This window comes from Balaenoptera borealis, assembly GCF_965194805.1.
Source record: "Balaenoptera borealis genome assembly, chromosome: X".
In the NCBI taxonomy this organism is placed as follows: domain Eukaryota; kingdom Metazoa; phylum Chordata; class Mammalia; order Artiodactyla; family Balaenopteridae; genus Balaenoptera; species Balaenoptera borealis.
In genome coordinates, this window is record NC_138881.1 from 9,058,010 (window position 1) to 9,080,990 (window position 22,981).

A 22,981-nucleotide genomic window follows, 5' to 3' on the forward strand; every position below is an offset into this window, starting at 1 on the left:
ACTAGAAGGAGATGAGTGAGCAGGAAGACCAAGAGGTCAGAGTATTTACCTATTGTCCCACGCCATCCCTGCTTCTTTATATTTTGCCCTTGCTGCAATCCTCACTGGGTACATTTCCAGGGTCCCTTCTAGCGAGGTTGGCAGTCATCGGGTTCTGGTAACACTGGACCCTCTCTGTGCCCACGTGCTAACAGCGTCCCCGCTGCTAATTGCTGTGTGCCTCACCACCCCTTATTGATTCTTGTAAACCTGTTGACACATCCATAATAGTCCGTTCCTTAAGTTAGGCCTTTTTGAGTGTCCCATCTGTTTCCTGCCACATCCTGATGGATACAATGCCCTTGCCTGTGAGTCAGCAGCTAAGGTGGGAGAATACCTCATCTTTTGAGATCCAAGTTAAGATTGTGTTTTACATTTTGCTTAGACAATCAAAATGACATCATAATGGCACTGTTACAGGTCATGTGCATAAAGACTTACAAAAATAATACTATGTGTGACCATTTTCAAATTCTCCCAGCAAACTTGACATTCCATTTTCTTGCTAAACGATTATTACTCTGTGGATCGAATTAAAATGCCACCACCAAGTACAGAATCCAGAACGATGTCCGAGAGTCCTGTCCACGATGGGCGGCACCCACCTGGCACAGGGGAGCTCAGCAAATACACAGCTGAGGCACTCCACACACTGGTGACATGCTTCTAGTCTCTTCATTTCACTTGGATGGACACCTTTCTTTACCAGAGATTTCAGTCAGCTACAGAAAGGGGTCATTCAAAAAATATTTTTAAAGTTGATTCATCTGAACATCTTTTGCTGTTTCCATGGCAACTTTTCCCCAAAGCCATAACTCCAAATTCTTCTGAAAACTTCATCTCAGAAATCTAATGTATTTGGCACTCCTAACACTCAAATTTTACTCTAAAAATTTAACTTAGAAGAGTTCTAAGAATGTGTCAAGCAACCAAAGAAATGGGGAGAAAATCCTGACTGGTTTTCATTTCAAAGGGTTATGACATCTTTCAAGGAAAGAGCCTTTAGTAACACTGATTATATTTGAGTGAATAAAGTAGTCTTATACGTTGTGTATAACTTATCCAAACTGAGATGTATCTCATAGCCACATCCAAGCAGTCACCATAAAGACAGAGAAAGCAGTACCATATAAAGATGGGTGGCAGTCCTTATTGTTTCATTTGATCTATCGTTAAGTTTTTAAGTATTCAGAAAGTATTTAAGAATAAAATAAATCAGAATAGTTGATCTTTTGAAAATAAGGTTAGAACCAGAAAATCTGAGAAGGTACATTATACTAAATTAACCGTATTCGTTTGTAAATGTTGGTGATCTTAGTCCAAAATTTTGCAAGCACCTAAGACCTTTAAATCTATTTACTCCCCATTATTTTGGAGCTTACAATCTAAAACAGGCCGTGCTAATTAACATTCACTGATGTGGCCAGGACTTGAGAAAGTGCTCCACAATCCTTGTTGGTGGCAGATAGGCCACCAACACAACTGCCACCCTGGGCTGATCGGGAAGTTGTTTTCGGTTTTTTTTTTGTTTTTTTTTTTGCAATTGACATTTGTTCATTTATTTACCCTTCATCGTGCAAACCCCACTCCTGTTTCAAGGGAATATATCATTATATAGAATTATTGGTCCATAGTTCACATCTCCCACTATGAACTCCCTAATGGGAGATCTTCCCTCTCCCCGTTAAAACTAACATGAAATCATGTGACCTGTTCCAGCCAATCAGATGCTCCCATATAAGACTTTGCCACTCCAAGAAGTAATACAGAGATGCAAGGATAGTTAGAAACCATTTAAGTCTGAGTACAAATGATAGGATGATGAAGATCATAGCAAATTTCTCTAATTTTTAAAATTTGAAAGCGAATGAAGCACTTATTCTTTTAAATCCAATGCCTTTGAATCCAGTTTGCCTCCTTAGCAATAGCAGTGGGCAATGACTCAAACCTGACTGGTCTTATCCCTCTGTCCTCCTGGGTGGGCGAGGGGCCCACATTGGACCAATAAGGTGTGTCTTGACTGGGAGATTTTTAACCAGGATGGAATTGAGAGAGAAGAGCTGGGAGAAGCTATCTTCCTCCTCCTTCCTTTTGTTTTTCTTTCAGTGCTTTCGCATTTCCCCCAGAGCAGGTCAGTCCACATCACATCCTCAATGACTGACTGCTGGACAGAAGCAGGCCCTAGCTCCTTACTCACACACAGTCACAGATCCAACATCCAAGCACGCGGGCTTTCTGAGAATCCCTCACATCCTAGTTGGGAGATTATGATTCCTGATATTAGAGCCAGGACTATCAGATTTAATAAACTGGTATTCCAGCTATATCAGAATAGAGGCAGTGAATTGAGATAAGGCCATTAGACATTAATAAATCAAGAAGTCAGCTAAAGTCTGACACAAGAGAGAAGATAGGAAGCATTTAAAAAACAAGATCCAAGATTACAAAGGGCATCAGAGTTGAGGAGTGAAGAAGCAAAAAGCCCAAGGCAATGAGGCTTCTGGAAGGGCCACCATCACCCTTCTCAGAGTAATCTCCCTCTCCCCCGCAGTGTGAAACATCATGTTCATAACCATGACTCACATCTGGAACAGGTAACTCACATTTTTTCCAACTCTTAAACAGCAGGGAAACATGTATAATTCATTTTAGAGAGGACTATACAAAATGAATCTCAAAAGCAGCAAAGATTTTGATGTCTACAGAGATATATCTAAGGCAAGGTTTCTTAATCTCAGCACTATTGACACTTGGGCTGGACAATTCTTTGTTAGGTTGTGCTGTGCATTGTTTAGGATATTCAGCAGCATCTCAGGTCTCTACCTACTAGATGCCAGTAGCACCCCTTGCCAGTTGTGACAACCAACAATGCCTCCAGACATTTCCCAGTGTCCCCTGGTTGAGAATCACTGGCTTAGATTACCTAGAAAATGGATGCTGAGGGACACATTGCCAGACCATGCTATGTAGAGGAAGCGTTCCTACGCCTCCTGTATCCTTAGTGGGTTCAGCTGAAATGAATACTAGAGTACAAAACAAAAGACCTCTCTGAAAACTTGTACTCCATTACCTCAGGGTCACCTCAGGCGAAGCACTGGATTGAACTCTCTGGATCACTTTGCCGCCGAATCCTAGGCTTTGTAGAGGCTTCTTGAACAGTAAGTGGTCCACCATGTAAATTAATTGGTGGTTTCCAAACGTGGCTGATATCAGAATCACTGATTCCAAGTCTAGGCCTTGGAGATTCTCATTTAGTGGAAATTGGGTGAAACCCTGAAGCCAATATGTTTTTTTTGTTTGTTTTTTTTTTAGCCAATATGTTTTGCAATCATCAGCTGACGATGAGTGAAGCTTTGAACCCGCTGGTATAATCTATTATAGGTAAAAACACCTAGGCAGCCAGATTCATTTCCTCATAGATATTTATTTTGTGCCCATCCTGTACCAGGACCCATTCTAGGCAGTGGGGATATCGTGGGAAAAGAATGATTAGGTCCCTGCCCTGAATAAGCTTACACACCAGTAGGGAGAGTCAAACAATGTATAATGTACCAAGCAGTGGAGCAAACAATGAAGGCAGCATCTAGTGTGATATGATCAATGGTAACTGATGGGGTCAGAAGCACTTTGGAGAGAGCAGTCGGGGAAGGCAACTTTTTTTCCTACAACTTGCAGGATATAAAAAAAAGCCACACAAAGAACATCTGAGGCAGAAGAAACAGTAAGAACAAAGGTCTGGGGCAGGAAAGAGCTGGTCACATTTGAGGAACAGAAAGTACGCTAATGTGGCTGGGCAGTGGTAAGCTGAGGGAGGGTGTTAGGAAGCGGGGAGAATTATGTAGGACGACTTGGAAGGCCAAGGTCAGGGCTGAAGGTATTAGGCTAAGTGTAATGGAAACCAACCAGAGAGCTTTAAGCACTGAAATGTCACAACTGCATTTTCTTTTTAAAAGGTCCCAACTGGTCCCAGGACTGGAATATAGGGTTACCATGTCGTCTTAGTGAGGACAATGGATGCTGCAGGTTTGGATTTAGGTAACAGCAGTGCAGATGGAAGGAAGAGGATGAATTTGGGGAGTGCTGTGAAACAGACCTGGCAGGGCTGGCTCAGAGATTTAATGTCGGGGGGTGCAGGAAAGGGAGGACTCCAGGATGACCCCTAAGTGTCTGGCTCGGGCAGCTCGCCAAGTCGCCAACCATTTACTGAGATGGAAAAGACCAAGAGTGATACAGGTGAGGGACAAGTGAGGAATCAAAAACCCAGTGAAGAGTGCATATGACTGGACAATAATATCACAATCAAGTTGGGACTCAGGTGTATTTGGTCCAGGGTTATCACAATGCGGGGAAAAGGAAAAGGAAATAATGGAAGTTTACAATCAGAAAGGACTAGGCAAAGGGTAGCATTTGTTTTCTTATGATTGACAGATATCTCTTCCATGCAACATCCAAGAGGAATCCGATTGTTTATCAACTAGCAGTGGTGCTTAAGAAGTGTTTGGAAGGATGGGAGAGGTGGCTTCCTCAGGTGATGAGAGTTCCAGACCCAAGAGGCCACATACAGACAAAACTGAGCGCAGCAGAAAAGAATGCATATTGGAAGGTGGGGGCAGGTGGTTGGAAAGGTACCCATGATTAGTAGAGGTGCTAATTAAGGTGATTCAATAATCTCCCACTTACCTGTAACTTGCAAAAGTTTGGCTTTCGTGAGGCGACAAATGACTAGCAAACAGTGTTATAAAAGTGAATTCTGAGCCATGCAGCAGGTCAGTACAAGTTCCGCTGAACTTCCTAAGATGTCTACACTGGCAGAGCTGATGGATGATAACGGATTCATATCAGCTCAGCCCTGCAACAGTGCCCATTTCTGGGTGTCTTTGGAATTACCAAAGAATATCCTGTAATCAACACCATTGAATTATTTAGTGGACTTAATGACTTTAAAGTCTTTCAAAATCGAATGTTCATAGAAAGCAAACTTGGAAATTATCATATTAAGACCTCAACTGACTTGGGTGAAGAAAGGTTCCCTGGCAGGGTAAGCAGCTTAGCCCTCCCAGTGGGTTCCTTAGGGAGGAGGACGCTTAAGCAGAGCAAGGAAACAGTCAGCATTTAATGACAAGGCTGTGGTCAAGAGCACAGATAGTGGGGCAACTGCACCAAACAGGAAGTGAGGCCAGCGACAGAGAAGCTCAGAAGTAGACCGGTCCAAGGGACGAAAATGGCTGCATCCTGACATCCAGACGCCACGGGGAGATATTCCAAGTCGGAGTCTAAGCCCCCTGCTTTTTGTCACACCTCCATGAACAGAACACACATCACCCATCCATAGATTTATCTTAGCCAGCGGCAACAGGAAATCTTGTTTCCCTTTCAAAAAAGGGGGTGAAAATAAGTGTGTGCCTCCAGGGAGATGCTGGGGATAATAGTATTCATAAACTGTTCCAAAATGCCTCTGAAGAGAAAAACAAATACCATATGCTAACACATATATATGGAATCTAAAAAAAAGAAAAAAAAAAGGTTCTGAAGAACCTAGGGCCAGGACAGGAATAAAGACGCAGACGTAGAGAATGGACTCGAGGACACAGGGAGGGGGAAAGGTAAGCTGGGACGAAGTGAGAGAGTGGCATGGACATATATACACTACCAAATGTCAAATAGACAGCTAGTGGGAAGCAGCTGCATAGCACAGAGAGATCAGCTCAGGGCTTTGTGACCACCTAGAGGGGTGGGATAGGGAGGGTGGGAGGGAGATGCAAGAGGGAGGGGATATGGGGATATACGTATATGTATAGCTGATTCACTTTGTGATACAGCAGAAACTAACACAACATTGTAAAGCAATTATACTCCAATAAAGATGTTAAAAAAATAAAAAATAAAAAAGTGAATAAATCAAAATAAAATAAAAGATTAAAAAAAAATGCCCGATAATTTGTTCTAAAACTAACACTCATTCGGGACTTCCCTGGCGGTCCAGCGGTTAAGACTCTGTGCTTCCAATGCAGGGGGCGTGGGTTTGATCCCTGGTCAGGGAGCTAAGATCCCACGTGCCATGTGGCGCGGCCAAAACATTAAAAAAATTTTTTTTAATTAAAACTAATACTCAGCGCAATAATTCACCTGAAGAAGTCACCATACTTAATTGCATGGCTTGTCATGAAATTAGACATCTGTCACATGATCTTGGTAGACAATCAAGGTTTGTAATATTTTGTTTGTGGTTAATGGAAGAAGGTATATGAGGACTGTTGGGAAAGGTAGCTTACGGTAATCTTTAACCCAGGCCAAGTGACCTGACTTTTGGGGGTCAACAAAAGTGGGAGAACACTGTTAAAGCCGTGATCATTGAAACTGGAGTGACTCATTATTCTACCCCCAGCACTTGTGCTGTGTTTGAGACTCTCTCTGAACCTCTGTGTTGGTCTCTCTCTAAAGTTTTGCATGTTCATTGTACAGAATATATATACATATAAAATACTCAGAACATTTACTGTGTCTTCTCTTTCTCGATCTTATTACACAGTAAATGTCACATCTTCTTAGAAACATACATGAAAATCAGATAGACCAGGGGGTCTCGGGCGGGAGCAATTTTGCCCCCCAAGGGACATACGGCACTATCTGGAGATACATTTGGTTGTCATAACTGGGGGTGACGTGGGGCTATGGTACTGGCGTCTAGTAGGTAGAGATCAAGGATGCTGCTCCACGTGCTACGGTGCCCAGGACATCCGCACAACAAAGAACTATCCTGCTCAAAATGTTCATTTTGCTGAGGCTGAGAAACCCTGAGAAAGACATAAAGATATGGCATTGAACTTAATGGATATTTAAATTTTGCGTTTTGTCTATACCAGTCCAATTAAAGAGCTATCTGGTCGTGTAATTCAACAATATGGATGGTTACGTTAAGTCACTGAAGGTACGATATTTGATTGTTGGTTTATTATGGTGACAAAAGAGGAAGGGGTGAGGATAATTTGGCTCATCTATCTCAGTTCTCTAAATGAGTCAGATGAGGTCTGTGGGATCACGGCACCTGGATAAAATTCCCCGTTCTGTCACCAGCTGCACCTGTGCCACCTTGAACTCCACCGCCCTAAGCTTGGATTTGTTTAGCCACAGAATAGAAAACGTGTCTAACCCACCAGCCGGATTTGAGGCTGAAAATGACACAGACTGTGTCCAAACACTTTGCAACTTGTAGAAGACAATAATAATGAGAAACTGCAGTTTCTCTAGAAGTGCCGCCAGGCAATCATTGATTTGTGCATGTCACCCTTGACCCTCATACTCTAGCACCTCTGTAGCCCATCCAAATGCAGGCTGGCTGGTTCAGCGCCCTAAACATCTCTCAACTATGCTGACTGCTCTCAACCTCCAGCCCAGCTCGAGTGTAGGTCATCTCCTCTCATCTCTCCCTGGCCCAGGTGCCAGGATGCACTCTAACTTCTCCCCACCCTCGACTCCTTCCAGGGGCCAGAGCAGGATTTTCAAAATGCAAATCTGACCAAGTCACCAAAAGGCATCAAGGACGACACCCAGCTGGGAGGATGGAGTCACCATAAACTCCATGTGGGAAAACCGTGGGAGGAAAGGTTGGGAGGAAAACATTAGCTGCATTTTTGTTATGATGATAAAACAAGACAGTTGTGCTATACTTTGGGAAAGTGTTAAGTGATTTTATAAATGCAGGATGCTCTTATCTACTTAAGTGTTTGTATTTCTCTCTTTGTGACCATTAGGACCATTTAAAAAGATGAGTGAAGAGTTCATAACAACTCTTAACATTTTCACTATTTAATCGTCTTTGGAAAAGTGACCAAATAGCTGGCACACAATAGGCACTCCACAAATGTTTGGTGAACGAATAAAATGTGAGCCACTGATTTCTTATATGCAATCTCACCTTGGACAAATGAAAAAAGCACTGAAGGAAGAGTATTATTATATACTTGCCCCTGGATTATATTTCAGAGGAGGCAAGAGGTACTGAGGACACATGGAGGATAATTCTTTTCGAGGAAGATACAGACACAAAAAGCCCGCAGGACTCCAGGACAATACACAGTGGGGCAAAACCAAGATGAGCGAAATAAGTGGAATATTTATGCTAAAAGGCAAAACAAGCGCTTGGAATGACCTAAACCACTGTAGGGGAAGCTGACGGAGAGTGCAGCATTAGAATAGCTCTTAAGCCATAGAGAGTTATGTTAATATGAAAAACAATGGGTCACCCTTAATAAAGAACATTCTTTTGACTTGTGACTGATACCGTGCTGCTGGATGCTGCTGCTTTATCATTCTAAGGTATGCATAGGAAACTTCAGAGGACCCAGTGACTTCTTCCAGCTTGAGAGCCAACATATTCCCTCTGGAATCTTCCTTTTAAGAGTCTTAAATCAGAAAATATGTATGTGGTGATCTGTGCTAGAATAAAGGGCTATTTCATCAGCATATCTTCAGAGTGCAAGAGGAGACATTAACATCAGTTTGACTCTAAGTTTATGCTTTTAGGAGAATGAGACAGCTGACTGAAAATAATTTTTAAATTGTTTTGTGATGCATTGGATGTATTTGCATAATTGAGGCAATAATCATTCATAGAATGAATAGACTTTTTTTTTTTTAAGGAGCCAGGTATCACCTTTCCTCCCTCACCTTGTAAATGACATTGACACCTCAGATTGCAAATTAAAGGGCACCAGCACACAGTTCAAAATCTGAAAAAGGTAGTGCGGTGAAATGCTGATTAGACATAAAGAGCACAGACTCTAGATCCTTCAGTGCAAAGAGACCTCTGCCGAAAACGGGTTGTCCTGAATACCGCTTTAAAAGGCAAATCGCTGAGCCATTTGTGTCTCAAAAAAAAAACAAAAACAAAAAAAACCCCCACATACAAGCATTAGTAACTTACTAGTGTCTCACTGGGCATTTCAAGGCAAGTAACCCTGGCAAAACTAGAGAACGAGCCATCATACGTTCCTAGAACGTGTGCCTGAGAAGGAACCTTAACGATTTTCTAACTCAGGCCCTCTTTTTTTCCAGCGCAGCAAAGTGAAACCGCAGAAGTTCGCAGCGAGCACAGCGGCCCACCCCCGGCTGATCCCGGACCCCACTCTGCGCCCCGGGAAACAGCTGGGGCAGCTCGGGGACCTCTGCACCTACCGCCCCTGTCCACCTCGACTCCTTCCGTGAAAACTTTCCTTTTTTTAATGTGGAGAGTGCATTTTGGAGGACACGAATTCCAGACAGATAACTGTCTCTGCCTTATTATCAATGTTGATAATTCTTGTCTTAAGTTTCTGCCTGCTTCCCTCCAGTTTTGAAAGTTGGCACCCAGCATGTCCAATCTCAACAGTGAAAATCATGTCAAGGAAAACTCAATAAAGTAGCAGATGCCAGAACAACTACAAGGCTCCGCGTCAAAACGACACATCTTAGAAATGTTCAAAGACTGGGGTAAACTAACAAGGACGCCTGCCGGCTTCCTGGAGGCGGCACTCAGAATCTTCAGAAGTAGCACTCATTCCTCAGAAACATCTTCAGAAGTAGCACTCATTCCTCAGAAACATCTTCAGAAGTAGCACTCATTCCTCAGAAACATCTTTATTTTCATTCTACTTTTTTTTCTTAAGTCTTTTCTCTTTCTCAAAAATAAACTCAATCTCGAATCTGGATTTGGTCAGTCGGTCGTTAACCTTGAAATCTTGACTCCTTCTTTAAAGGAGGCAAATCCCACGAGCTTTTTGTCCGGTGTGTCCTGCGGTCCCCAGCGCCCCGTAGCGCCTGGCATACAGTAGGCCCCCAATAAATGTGGAAGATTTGAGTCAACAGGGAGAAGAGGGGCCACCGACACAAGACCCCCTGCCACCTTCTTATATTAATCAGAAAATGTGCAACACTGTGTCCCGCTAAACTCCCTGGGAGTTTGCTCCCTTTCCAAGGAGCAAACCCGCGGCACCCCAACCCGCCCTGCAGCATTTCTCCGGAGGGTCCACTGGCCACACGCTGCCATCACCAAGCGGCCCTGCCTCCCCTCCACTTCTGCAGGGCATGTGACCAAAGGTTGAGTGGGCAAACCTGGGCCCAGCCCTGGGAGCCCCATTTCTCAGCCCTGGCCAGCGAGGCGGCGGCAGGGTCCGGCCCCCGGCCCCAAACGCAGTGACCACTGTGCGGGGCAAAGGACCACGGGCTCCGGGGATGGGGGCTCCCCTTCTAAGGGGCACCTGAGTTTCTGAGCAGATGACACTCGGGGTGACGCACGCGGCACTCTTCACCCACCCACCCGCCATACACACCGAGGACCTCTGGGGAGCCACGGATCCTTTCAACCCCGCGCTGTCGCCTCCCAGGCCGGCCAAGTGGCGCCCCCTGTCGCCTCTGAGCGCGCCGGGACACTCACCGCGTAGTGCAGCTGCGGTTTCTCGCGGTACACCGGGTCCCCCATGTCGCCACCGGGGAGGAGCGGCGGGCTCCCGGGCGCAGCCTGGGGTCGTGGCGCCTCTCCGGGGTCCCCCTATTTTACCGCCATCCTGGGGCAGCCCCCGGACTCGAGCCCTGCTGCCTGCGCCCGGAGCGCGGTGCAAAGCGTCCCGGGCACCAGCGTCCCGCCGCGGAGCCGGCGGGGACAGGGAGGAGGCGACGGCGAAGGGGAAGGAGGAGGAGGAGGAGGAGGAGGAGGAGGAGGAGGAGGAGGGAGAGGCCGAGTCAGATTCGATGGGCGGGCATTTAATTCCTTCCGCTCCTGGCTGGCCCCAGTCGCGCCCGCCGCCGCCAGCTGTTGGGGGCTACAGCGACCGAGCGCGCCCACGACAGGTGTCAGGGCGGCCGGCGCTCCTAACTCCTGCCACCCCGCCCCTGCCCAGGCCCGTGGGACCCGGGATGCCAGGGCTGGGGCTGCTAAAGCCTTCAGCACCAGCGAGAGGGCGAGCTTGGGTTTCCAAGAAAGAGAGACTTTGACTAACTTCGAAGGAGGTGTGGGTCTGATGCCGAAAGACGATTCGGAACCAGCCCGGCGAGGATGCAGTTTCAGTCTTTGGAAAGCCTTCCTCTGGGAGAGCGTCAGTGGCGGGAACCGTAGGAGGGGGCAAGCGGAGAGGGACCAAGTAATGCTGCTCGAGGGAGCTGCTGAGGAGGAGCGGCCGGGCCGGAGGCTAGCGGGGCCAGGCCGCTTTGGGCAAACTGAGTCTCAGAGGGCTTGCAGGACCTGTGCGTGTCTAGGGAACCGGGCTGGAAGGGGGAGCCCTGGAAAATCTGCCCGAACTCTGCTGGAACTGAGGACTAGGGGTGCCAGGCTGGACCTGAGTTGGGGGCGGGGTGCTCAGAGCCCTCCTTTCTATGTCTTAGCAAATCGGGAAACAACACAGCAAGGATTTGGAAATAGAAGAAACGTCCACGATTTGCAAATTCTGCCAGATAAACCAAATCATTTTAGCACACACTGGAGATTCACAACACCACCTAAAACTGGCCTCTGCTCCGCAATCCCCTCGTGGAAGCCTACACTTTAAAACATCGTGAAGAGTGCCAAGGTCCCTCCCCAGGCCTGATATTCTGTGATTTACCTGCAGCCTCTCACAACCTGCATCCAGACAAAAGTAGGGTCTGGGGCCGGAAGTAGAGACTCCAGACCCTGTGAAATCAATCAATCCAAGCCCAAGAGTGCTGGCTATCAAGTGGAAGATGGATTTGTGGGTGGCTTGTGTCAATTCTTCAGGGTCCCACTATACTGGACTCCCTGCGTGGCCCTCCACCTGCTGGGGAGAGGGCTAGGAAAATAGGCTGCAGCCCTGTGTTTGAGTCCTTACAATTTGGTTGGGCGAACCACCCCACTGGCATAGAAGACTTTAAAACAGTTGGCAGCATAGTTGCAAACAGCAGTGAGAATGTGAAGCCAGGGTGCAGGTATCCTAAAGAATCTACTACTAGATATCATGACAGTTCATCTGCCTGGAAAACTGTAAGATTATATCTACTGAAGCTGATCATATGCCTACCCTCTGACCCAGCAATTCCACTCCTAGATATATAGAGAAATGGGTGCCAATGGCCTTCTCATGTATAAGAATGTTCAAAATATCTTTAAGCAGAATGGCCAAAATGGAAACAATCCAAATGTCCATCAACTGGTGCGTGATGAACCAACCCTGGTCCCTCCATACAAGGGAATACATACTGCTTAGTGGTGAAAGGAAAATGCTACTGATAGACACAACAACACGGAGTATTCTCACAAATGCTGTGTCCAGAGAAAGAAATCAGACTCAAAAGAGGATGTACTGTAAGATTCCATTTATTTATTATGGAGTTGAAATTCACATGTTGAACTGAAATAGGCAAGTGTGATCTATGGTGATAGAAGCCAGGATCATGATTACCAAGATGGGGAAGTGGTGTTGACTGGGAAGGGGATACAAGGGAACCTTTTAAGGTTCTGAAAATGTTCTGTATCCTGATCTGTATGACAGCTACCCAAGTACACCCATATGTAAAAATTCACTGAGTGGTACAGTTCAGATTTGTGTAATTTACACCCTTCACTATGTGTATGTTATACTGCAATAACATAAAAATAAATTTAAACTCAACCCCCTGCCAAAACCAGGAACTTCCAGCCAGAGTGCTACCTGTCTTAAGAGAAAGTCGATTTCACCATTTGCCCAAGTCTCCTTCTCCCTGCACCCTGCCTTGCGCAGATCACCTTTTCCTCTGCGAAGTGGGAGCGAACCCACTCACCTTGGAGGCCCACCCTGCTCCCCGACACGTCCAGGCAGAGCTGGAAAAACAACACACTAAAGTCCGCTCTTCACTTTCACTCTGCTCTGCTGCTGAAAGCAACCTTTAGAGTTACGTCCTCAAAGGCCCTCAGAATGAGGCACAGAACCAGCACAAGCTTCGCCACACAGCATCCTTAAGAGAATGCAGCTGGAGCAGCCAAAGGAGGGCATGCATACACAAATGCCCCCATTTTGGGACCTCTGCTTCCTGCTGCTCTATTTAGAAAAAGGAACTCTCCAGCCTTAGGACAGATCCTCTGTCATACCTGCCATTCAGCCCTCAAAGCTAAAAATCCCTTTTCCTACAAAAACTATTTCGTTATTAATATATATAAACAATACAAGGCGGGTCCGTGGATTTAAAAAAACCTTATACATAATCCTTTGATCATTACCCTTGAGTATGCCACCTCCATGTTAAAATTGGGTCATCTTAGATTTTGGTTTGTTTGTATTCTGCCTTTGAAAATTTTATTAAGTCACTAAACGGCATTATTGTAAGCCAAAAATAATCCATCGTTCCCAAACTGTGTACTTATACTTTAGGAATGACTACGGCCTGCTAGCAGGTTTCTTGCTAAATTGTCATTGCTAAGTTGGAGCTAAATTTTCCAGTGCGATAGGGTTGTTTTTCTCTGTGTTTGAAAGGTTTGAGGAGATAGGACAAAACATTTAAGAGAAGAAGTCATCAGTTCATGCTGCAAGACTCTTCAATTCACCTCCGAGTGAGTCACACACCTCTTCAGTTCTCAGTCCATTTGTTCAAGACTTGATAAGGGATCTAGAAGATTGTGCAGAACTCTAAGAGGTCTGTTAAGTCTTAAACAATTTAGTCATATGATATCGCTTATATGTGGAGTCTTAAAATAATGATACAAATGAACTTATTTACAAAACAGAAGTAGAGTCACAGACATAGCAGACAAACTTATGGTTACCAAAGAGGAAAGGGGGTGTAAATGAGGAATTGGGGATTGACAGATACACGCTACTATATAGAAAAGAGATAAACAACAAGGTCCTACTGTATAGCACAGGGAACTATATTTAATATCTTGTAATAACCTATAATATAAAAGAATCTGAAAAAGAATATATATGTATATATATATATGTATGACTGAATCACTTTGCTTACCCCTGAAACATTGTAAATCAACTACAGTTCAATTAAAAAATCTTAAACAATTTGAATTCCACACATTATTTTTATTTGAATCTATTTCAGGGTATATTGTAAACACCACTCTAGTAACAATTTCTTTTTTGTACATCTCTGCTTCCAAGTATCCTTCCGATGTTATTTAACTATTCACTAGGTTACTTATTCAATAAATATTTTTAAGTGCATACAATTCACAGGTATTGTTCTAGGTCATTTAAACTACGCATTAAATGGCAGGTGGTTTTGCAATTCAGGTGTGATCTTTTGGGGTGATGGAGGGAGATAAAGAGAGCACATAAAACGTCACTTCAGAAAAGGTTGAAGTTCACGTCATTTACTGGTTAGGTTAAGAGCCTGCTTGGCTAATGTTCTCTTTTGGTTAGTCATTTTTTTTTAAATAAATTTCTCTGATGTTTATAATTTCCCCCAGAGAGGACTCAAAAATAATCTCTAGGAGTCCCTCTACTAGCATCACTTTTAAGAGAAAATATGTCACGCTAACAGTGGCATTTCCATGACTTCCTGTCCCCAAATATTACAGCACTTCCAGTACTGAAGGCTGCCCTTGCTGCCAGGGCATTTAAATTAAAATCCCTGTTTGTATTTACTCTGCCTGCCTATAAGCTGAGTTAATATTTTCCACATTTCGTGCCAACCCAAGGGTGATTACTTTTTTTAAGGAAAACTTTACCTAACTCTGTGGAAGCAAATTCAACTTCAGGGTGCAGGAGGAGCTGAAGGCCCACGTGAGAACTAAAATGCACTGAGATCAGAGGACGAGGCCCTTCTTGCACACCCAGCCCTGTCATTGTTGACAGAGTGGCTATGGGACCCTCCTGGATGGAGAACCTCTTCCCCCAAACCCACCTCCTGTACTCTTCCATCCTACTATCTTGTCAACCCACCTCCAAGAGTATTTTTAAATTTTTGAAACAGAAAGGTTGATAACATACATTGTGCAGCTAAATGAATTATTGCAAAACATACACCCATCTAACCATCACCAAGGTCAAGGAATAGAATATTGCTAGTGTCCCTCAGCTGCATTATAACACCCTCCCCCCCGACCCCAACCCAGGGGCAGACACTGCCCTGTCTTTATAGACTTCACTTATTTGCTTCCCTTTTATAGCAGGGTTTCTCCATCTCAGCACTATTGATACTTGGGGACAGATAATTCTTCTCCCCGCCCCCCCGGCTTTACTGAGCTATAATTGACATATAGCATTGTATAAGTTTAAGGTGTACAGTGTGATAATTTGATACACATACATATTTTGAAATGATTATCGTAATAAGATTAGTTAATACCTCCATCACTTCACATAGCGAACATTTTTTTGTGTGTGATGAGAACATTTAAGATCTACCCTCTTAGCAACTTTCAAGTGTACAGTACAGTAATGTTAACTATACTCCCCATGCTGCACATGCGACCTCTCGGAATCTGTTTATTTCATAACTGGAAGTTTTTACCCTTTTTTTTTTTAATTATTTATTTATTTTTGGCTGTGTTGGGTCTTCGTTTCTGTGCGAGGGCTTTCTCTAGCTGCGGCAAGCGGGGGCCACTCTTCATCGCGGTGCACGGGCCTCTCACTATCGTGGCCTCTCTTGTTGCGGAGCACAGGCTCCAGAAGCGCAGGCTCAGTAGTTGTGGCTCACGGGCCTAGTTGCTCTGCGGCATGTGGGATCTTCCCAGACCAGGGCTCGAACCCGTGTCCCCTGCATCGGCAGGCAGATTCTCAACCACTGTGCCACCAGGGAAGCCCCAGTTTTTAACCCTTTGACAAACATCTCATTACCCCACTGCCAGCCCCTGGTAACTACCAATCTATTCTCTATTTCTGGGTTCAGCTTCTTTAGATTCCACAAGTGAGATCATACAGTATTTGTCTTTCTCTGTCCAACTTATTTCACGTAGCATAATTCCTTCAAGGTCTATTAATGTTGTCTCAAATGGTAGGATTTTTTATGGCTGAATAATGTTCCACTGTACATATATACACCACATTTTCTTTATCCATTCATCCATAGATGGACACTTAGGTTGTTTCCATATCTTGGCTTTTGTGAATAATGCTGCACTGAACATGGGAATGCAGATGTCTCTTGGGGATCCTGATTTCAGTTCTTTTGGATACATATCAAGAAGTGGGATTGCTGGATCATGTGGTAGTTCTATTTTTAATTCTAAATTTCTGAGGAACCTCCATAATGTTTTCTATAATGGCTGTACCAATTTATATTCCCACCAACGGTGTATAAGTGTTCCCTTTTCTCCACATTCTTGCCAATACTTGGTATCTCTTGTCCTTTTGATAATAGCTATCCTAACAGGTGTAAGGTGATATCTCATCATGGTTCTTATTTGCATTTCCCTGATGATTAGTGATGCTGAGCACCTTTGCAAATACCTGTTGGCCATTTGTATGTCTTCTTTGGAAAAATGTCTATTCAGGCCCTTTGCCCATTTTTTATTTATTTATTTTTTAACATCTTTACTGGAGTATAATTGCTTTACAATGGTGTGTTAGTTTCTGCTTTATAACAAAGTGAATCAGCTATACATATACATATATCCCCATATCTCCTCCCTCTTGCGTCTCCCTCCCACCCTCCCTATCCCACCCCTCTAGGTGGTCACAAAGCACCGAGCTGACCTCCCTGTGCTATGCGGCTGCTTCCCACTAGCTATCTATTTTACATTTGGTAGTGTATATATGTCCATGCCACTCTCTCACTTCGTCCCAGCTTACCCTTCCCTCTCCCTGTGTCCTCAAGTTCATTCTCTGCATCTGCATCTTTATTCCTGTCCTGCCCCTAGGTTCTTCATAACCTTTTTTTTTTTTTAGATTCCATATATATGTGTTAGCATATGGTATCTGTTTTCTCTTTCTGACTTACTTCACTCTGTATGACAGACTCTAGGTCCATCCACCTCACTACAAATAACTCAATTTCGTTTCTTTTTATGGCTGAGTAATATTCCATTGTATATATGTGCCACATCTTCTTTATCCATTCATCTGTCGATGGACACTTAGGTTGCTTCCATGTCCTGGCTGTTGTAAATAGGGCTGCAATGAACATTGTGGTACATGACTCTTTTTGAATTATGGTTTTCTTAGGGTATACTCCCAGTAGTGGGATTGCTGGGTCGTATGGTAGTTCTATTTCTAGTTTTTTAAGGAACCACCATACTGTTCTCCATAGTGGCTGTATCAATTTACATTCCCACCAACAGTCTTTGCCCAGTTTTTAATCAGATAATTTGGTTTTTTGCTATTGAGGTGTATGAGTTCCTTATAATTTTGGATATTAACCCCTTATCAGATCAATGGTTGCAAATATTTTCTCCCGTCCTTTAGATTTCCTTTTCATTTTGTTGATTGTTTCTTTTGCTGTGCAGAAGCTTTTTCGTTTTATGAAGTCCCGATAGTTTATTTTTGCTTTTGTTGCTTGTGATTTTGGTGTCACACCAATAATTCTTTGTTGTGGAGGCAGTTGCCTATGCATCATAGGATGTTTAGCAGCATCCCTGGCATCTACCCACTAGATGTAAGTATTATCTCCTTCCCCCAGTTGTGGCAACCAAAAGTATCTCTAGACATTGACAAATGTCCCCTGGGGTGGGGAGGCAAGATCACCCCTGTTTGAGAACCACTGCTTTTTAGGAAGTTATGTATCCACCAATCTTAGAGCTTAGTGTTGCCTGCTCTCTAACTTCATATAAATGGATTCATAAGTATGTTTTTATTACATCTGGCTTCTTTACTCAACATTGTGTTTCTAAGGTTCTTCCATGTTATCATATGTAGCTGTCGTTTGTTCATTCCCATTGCTGTCTAGTATTCCATTGTATGTGTTTACCAATACTTATCCTTTCAACTGCTGGTGGACATTTGCATCCTTTCCAGTTTTGGACTACTGAAAACCACACTGCTTGAACATCATTATACATATCTCCTTGTACACATGTGCCTGCATTTGTATAGGGTGCAAACCTAGAAACAGAATTGCTGGGTCATAGGCATGCATATCTTCAACTTTACTGGACAATGTCCAACCGTTTTCCAAACTGATGTACCAATTAGAATCTTTATTTACACTATAGTATAAATAGACTGAACATAGTTTATATAAAGGCTGAACATAGTTTAGAATTGTCTCTCTTCTAGGTTTTTTCATGGGGCTACAAAGATAAAATTCAGGAAATCAAACTGCAGGATCAGGAAGGAGAGATGGGGAAGAAGCTTAAGGTCCTCCTTGTCCAAAATCATGTCTCTTGTAAGTGAAGAAAGACCTACCAGCCCTGCTAGGGTCATAGCATTGGGAATACCATTGCTGAGTCCGTCCACACGTATGGGTAAGAGCAATGGATACATCAGTTATGCTTCTGAGGGAGGACGTATTTTTAGGCAGAAGCCCAGCGTATAGTGTTGGGGGGGGGGCGAATCTCAGCAAACTGTAAACATAAGTGCCCCTTAAGGAATTACCATTTTGCTCCACAGCCACAGTGCACTCCCCCCCCTTCCTTTTAACCTTAACAGGGATACGGGGATGGGACGGATCCAAGGAAGAATGAAGCGTCCCATTCCTTTCTCCAGGTATATTAGAGAGAGAGAACCCCCAGCCTGAAGACACACCTGGTCCAATGACCAGTGACTGAGGAATTCCTATGGGTCCCAAGAATGGTGCCCGGTGCTGTGGTGACATAGGACAGAGAAGAGAGTATCACCTAGAACTCCTGCCCTCAGCCTTGATCCCTACTATAAAGAATATCAAGAAGGTAGACATCAACAACTGGAACTGAGAATCTGATGATCTATGGATGCAGGGAAAGAAGGTGAGGGAGGCAGGGTGAGACTAAAGTGACCATTACAATAGGTTCAGTCTAGCATCACTGGTTTGTCCTTTTCTTGCCATTTTGATATCTTCACTGAAGAACTGCTACTCAGTGCCTTGGAGCCAAGGAGAGTGCCCTACAAAAGTATCCACAGAGAGATGTTTCTAAAATAAATTTTCTATTTCAGGCTCATTAGGCAAAAAAGCAGAGACTGTATTCCCTCTAGTTATGATTTCCCAAGAAACAGTTGGAGAGTCAAGAAACTACTTTTCATCATCTCCATAATCTAATGTTAGTCTATTGCCTCCACCCAACCACTTACAACCTCCTTTCCTCTGCGTGGTGTTGTGAGCGTGTAAAGCCTGCGAACACTCATGACACCACCAATGCTGCAGGTGCTGAAATGATTATCTGGAATGATAACGATTCCACTAATCACTGAGCACCTACGTCACTGGCCCTTTGTCCAACTAGATGCTTTGCAAACAGCAAATCTGGATCCTCGGAATAATTGTGTGAGGAAAGTATGATTATCTCCATTTTATTCATAAGGGTAATTCACTTGTTTTGCACAGCTGGTAAATGGTGAAGTTGAGGTGTAAATGAAGTTGGGTCCAAATCTCTTTGCAGGCCATTCCAGTATGTTTCAAAGTAGAGACTCGTTCATTAGATCGCTGTGGTGCCTTCTTATGAAAGGGGCAGGCAGACACTGTCAGTGCCCCACCCATATCTCCTAGGCCAGTGGTTGTCAACGGGCACAATTTTCCCCCAAGAGGACACCTGGCAATGTCTGGAGATATTTTTTACTGTCACAACTGTGTGTGGGGGTGCCACTTGTATCTAGTGGGTAGAAGCAAGGGCTGCTGCTAAACACCCTACAATGCACAGGACAGCCTCCTGCAACAAAGAACTATCCTGCCTAAAATGTCAAGAGTACAGAGGCTGAGAAACAAACCCTTCATAGACGTAAGAAATTCACCCTTCAATAATTTCCACTTAGGAGTACAACTCACACCAGCAACACATTTTCCTTTAGTGGAGTGGGTCTTGCGCCAAGGAAGGAAACAAGGAGAAATTCCCCCAGAGCAGAACGGTAGGGTCGAGATTTGGAACCTACATGCAAGTGGGTTTGCACCCAACATAGCATGTCAAGAGGCGAGCAGAGAGTGTGAAAACTGTCCATTGGTGTGATCAACACTAGTAGCTATGGAGTCATTTGGAGCACTTGACTAGTCACCCAAGGAAACCACTGTTACATCCTCCAAAACCCCTGGTTTCGGAGGCTCAGCAGTGTTTGAATGATGACACCTGACATTACTATAGTGCCTGGAGCATTCCAAGCAATTTCACATGTAACAGTTCTCCCCTCCCCAAATTAATCTATTTTGTGATTATGATTTCCATTTTTCATAGGGAGCAGAACATATAAGGCAAACGTTAAGAATTTGTTGTCAGGGGTGTAATAAAATGAGAATGAAACAGAGTTTCATTGCTTTGCTTGCCAAGTCACTTACCCTATCTGTATCCCATTAATCCACCAAATAGAGAGCATGGGCCAGAGAGTTCCAGATGCCCAAGGAATGCTTGGCATATAAAGGTCAAACATCAACAGTTCAGCAGGGCCTTCTTTGCCTTGTGGTGCAATGGAACCAAGCCTAATTTCTTGAGTCTTTTTCCCTGGGACCATGCTGTATGAAAGTGGTTCTCAACCAGGGGTAACGCTGTCTGCCAGAGGACATCTGGCAGTGTCTGCAGACACACTAGGGGATGTGCTATTTGTATTCTGTAGGTAGTGGCTACGGATGCTGCTAAACATTCCGCAGTGAACAAGCCGATCCCTATCTCCCCAACACACACACATACATAACAAAGAATGATCTGGCCCCAAATGTCAAGAGTGCCAAGGCTGAGAAACCCTATTTTATGGAAAAAATTGTTCTTCTAGTCAAAATAATCCTAATATATCAGAATCTAAGCATCACACTAGGACTTTTGCCTATTTCAACTTTGGTTGCCATCATTCTTCACATGCATACACACCACATATTATATGATTCCATTTATACAAAATGTCCAGAATAGGAAAATCCAGAGAGACCAAAAGTAGATCCATGGTTGTGTAGGGCTGGGAGATGAGGGGCTGGGGGGTTGAGGAGGTGATAGCTGAAGGGTATAAGGTTTCTTTCTGGGGTGATGACAATGTTCTGAAATTAATTGTGGGGACGGCTGCACGACTCTGAATATACGAAAAACCACGGAATTATTCACTGTAAATGGGTGAATTGTATGAAACGTGAATTCTACCTCCATAAAAGCTGCGAACCAGAGAGACAGACAGAGAGAGAGAGAGTAAGGAGGGAGGGGGGGAAGGAAGGAGAGAAGGAAGGTCTTTATGATAAACTGAGTAGCGCAAGAGAAGGAGGCGGCTATCCTGGGGAGTGCTGATGTCTTCTTCCTGGCAATTGTTAGGATGACCATCAGCTAGAGAGGCGGCACTATGTAACCAGTTTCACTAAAGGACCTGTAACTCTAAAATGTCATAGCTAATGTTTTATCTCTTTCCTGTTTCCCTGACTACAACATGTGTGGTTCAAGGCTAAAGACTGGCTTCTATTAATGCATTCAGTCCATTCATTCATTCATTCTTTCAAGGCCAACTGAAGGCCTTGTGCTATTTCTCTCTCTTAATAATACAGTTGCTTCTTGCCTTAGGTAGAGTTCCTCAGAAACAGAGACTAAGATAAGGATTCATGGGCAAGTGATTTATTAAGGACATGTTCCCAGGAGTGACTGGTAAGGGGTAAGCATAACAGGGTAGGAAAGGCGAGGAAGCCAAGTAATGGTGTGATTTCTGGCAGAGTCTCAGTCTCATTCTGATGCTGAGAGGAGCTCTGGAGTTGCCCCACCTCGAGCCAAAGGAGTTGACCTTAGATATTCTCACAGCCACCAGTCATGGGCTATGGGAGGCCCCAGGGTGATGTAAACTCCCAGGCACTTCTTGTTCTTTGCGGGTACAGGGAAACTGCTCAAGAACCCCAAGGGAAATCCTCTGAAGATGTTCACAGATGTTGGTCATTAGACGCAAACCACAGAGAAGCTGGGGGATGAAACTGACACACAGAACTGGTCAAGATCTGAGATATTCTGGGCAGAGTACCAACAGCAAGTGTCCACTACACTTTTTGCTTGAAAACTTGTTAAGCTCTAAAGGCTGTTTATGACTGTTTCTGTGTCCAGATATCCTGAGCAGGGTAGAAGCTTGCAGCCCCCAGATGTGTTTCCAGCAAGGTGAGGTATGAATTGATCTTCCAAGACTCTACACTACAGCTTATCCCCTTCCTTGCTGATAAATGCCTTATCTGGCATCTTTGCCCACACTAGACCTATTTCATTTCATACGCTGAAAATCTTCTGAAGGGGTCAATCTGCCCACAAGCACTGCGGGGGATTTCTCAGCAGCTTTAGCATCTCCAGTGGTCATTTAGCCTCGGGCTTTAAGTTTGGGTAGATTCCAAAAGCTGCAAACCCGTGGAACCATCCACAACTAGGTTACTTTACTTACTGGATTTATTTCCTTCCCCTGGATTATCATAAACAGGTCTAACATGGAAACAACCTAAATGTCCATCGACAGATGAATGGATAAAGTATATATATATATGTATACACACACACACACACAATGGAATATTACTTAACCATAAAAAAGAATGAAATAATGCCATTTGCAGCAACATGGATGGACTTAAAGATTATCATACTAAGTGAAGTAAGCCAGACAGAGAACAATAAATACCATATGATATCACTTATATGTGGAATCTAAAATATGACACAAATCAACCTAACTACAAAACAGAAACAGACTCACAGACATAAAGAACAGACTTGTGGTGACCAAGGGGAAGGGAGGGTGGGGGAGGGCTGGAGTGGGAGGTTGGGATTAGCAGATGTAAGCTATTATATACAGAATGGATAAACAACAAGGTCCTACTGTACAGCACAGGGAACTATATTCAATATCCTGTGATAAACCGTAATGGAAAAGAATATGAAAAAGAATGTGTGTGTGTGCATATCTATCTATCTATCTATCTGTCTATCTATCTATCTATCTATATCTGAATCACTTTGCTGTACAGCAGA

At 44.0% G+C, this 22,981-nt stretch overlaps 1 protein-coding gene across 4 annotated transcripts in view; it reads right to left on the minus strand.

Annotated features, from left to right (window-relative positions):
- ARHGAP6 (Rho GTPase activating protein 6) overlaps nucleotides 1-22,981 on the minus strand; it is a 491,169-nt gene that overhangs the window by 253,355 nt on the left and 214,833 nt on the right. The window contains exon 1 of one of the 4 annotated variants that reach the window (XM_082375539.1): nucleotides 10,451-10,698. The exons of the other annotated variants lie outside the window; for them this stretch is intronic. Coding sequence (XP_082231665.1) covers nucleotides 10,451-10,495 — 45 coding nt within the window. The 5' untranslated portion in view covers nucleotides 10,496-10,698. Of the gene's footprint in view, nucleotides 1-10,450; nucleotides 10,699-22,981 lie in introns of those variants that run through there. 4 annotated transcript variants of the gene reach the window in all.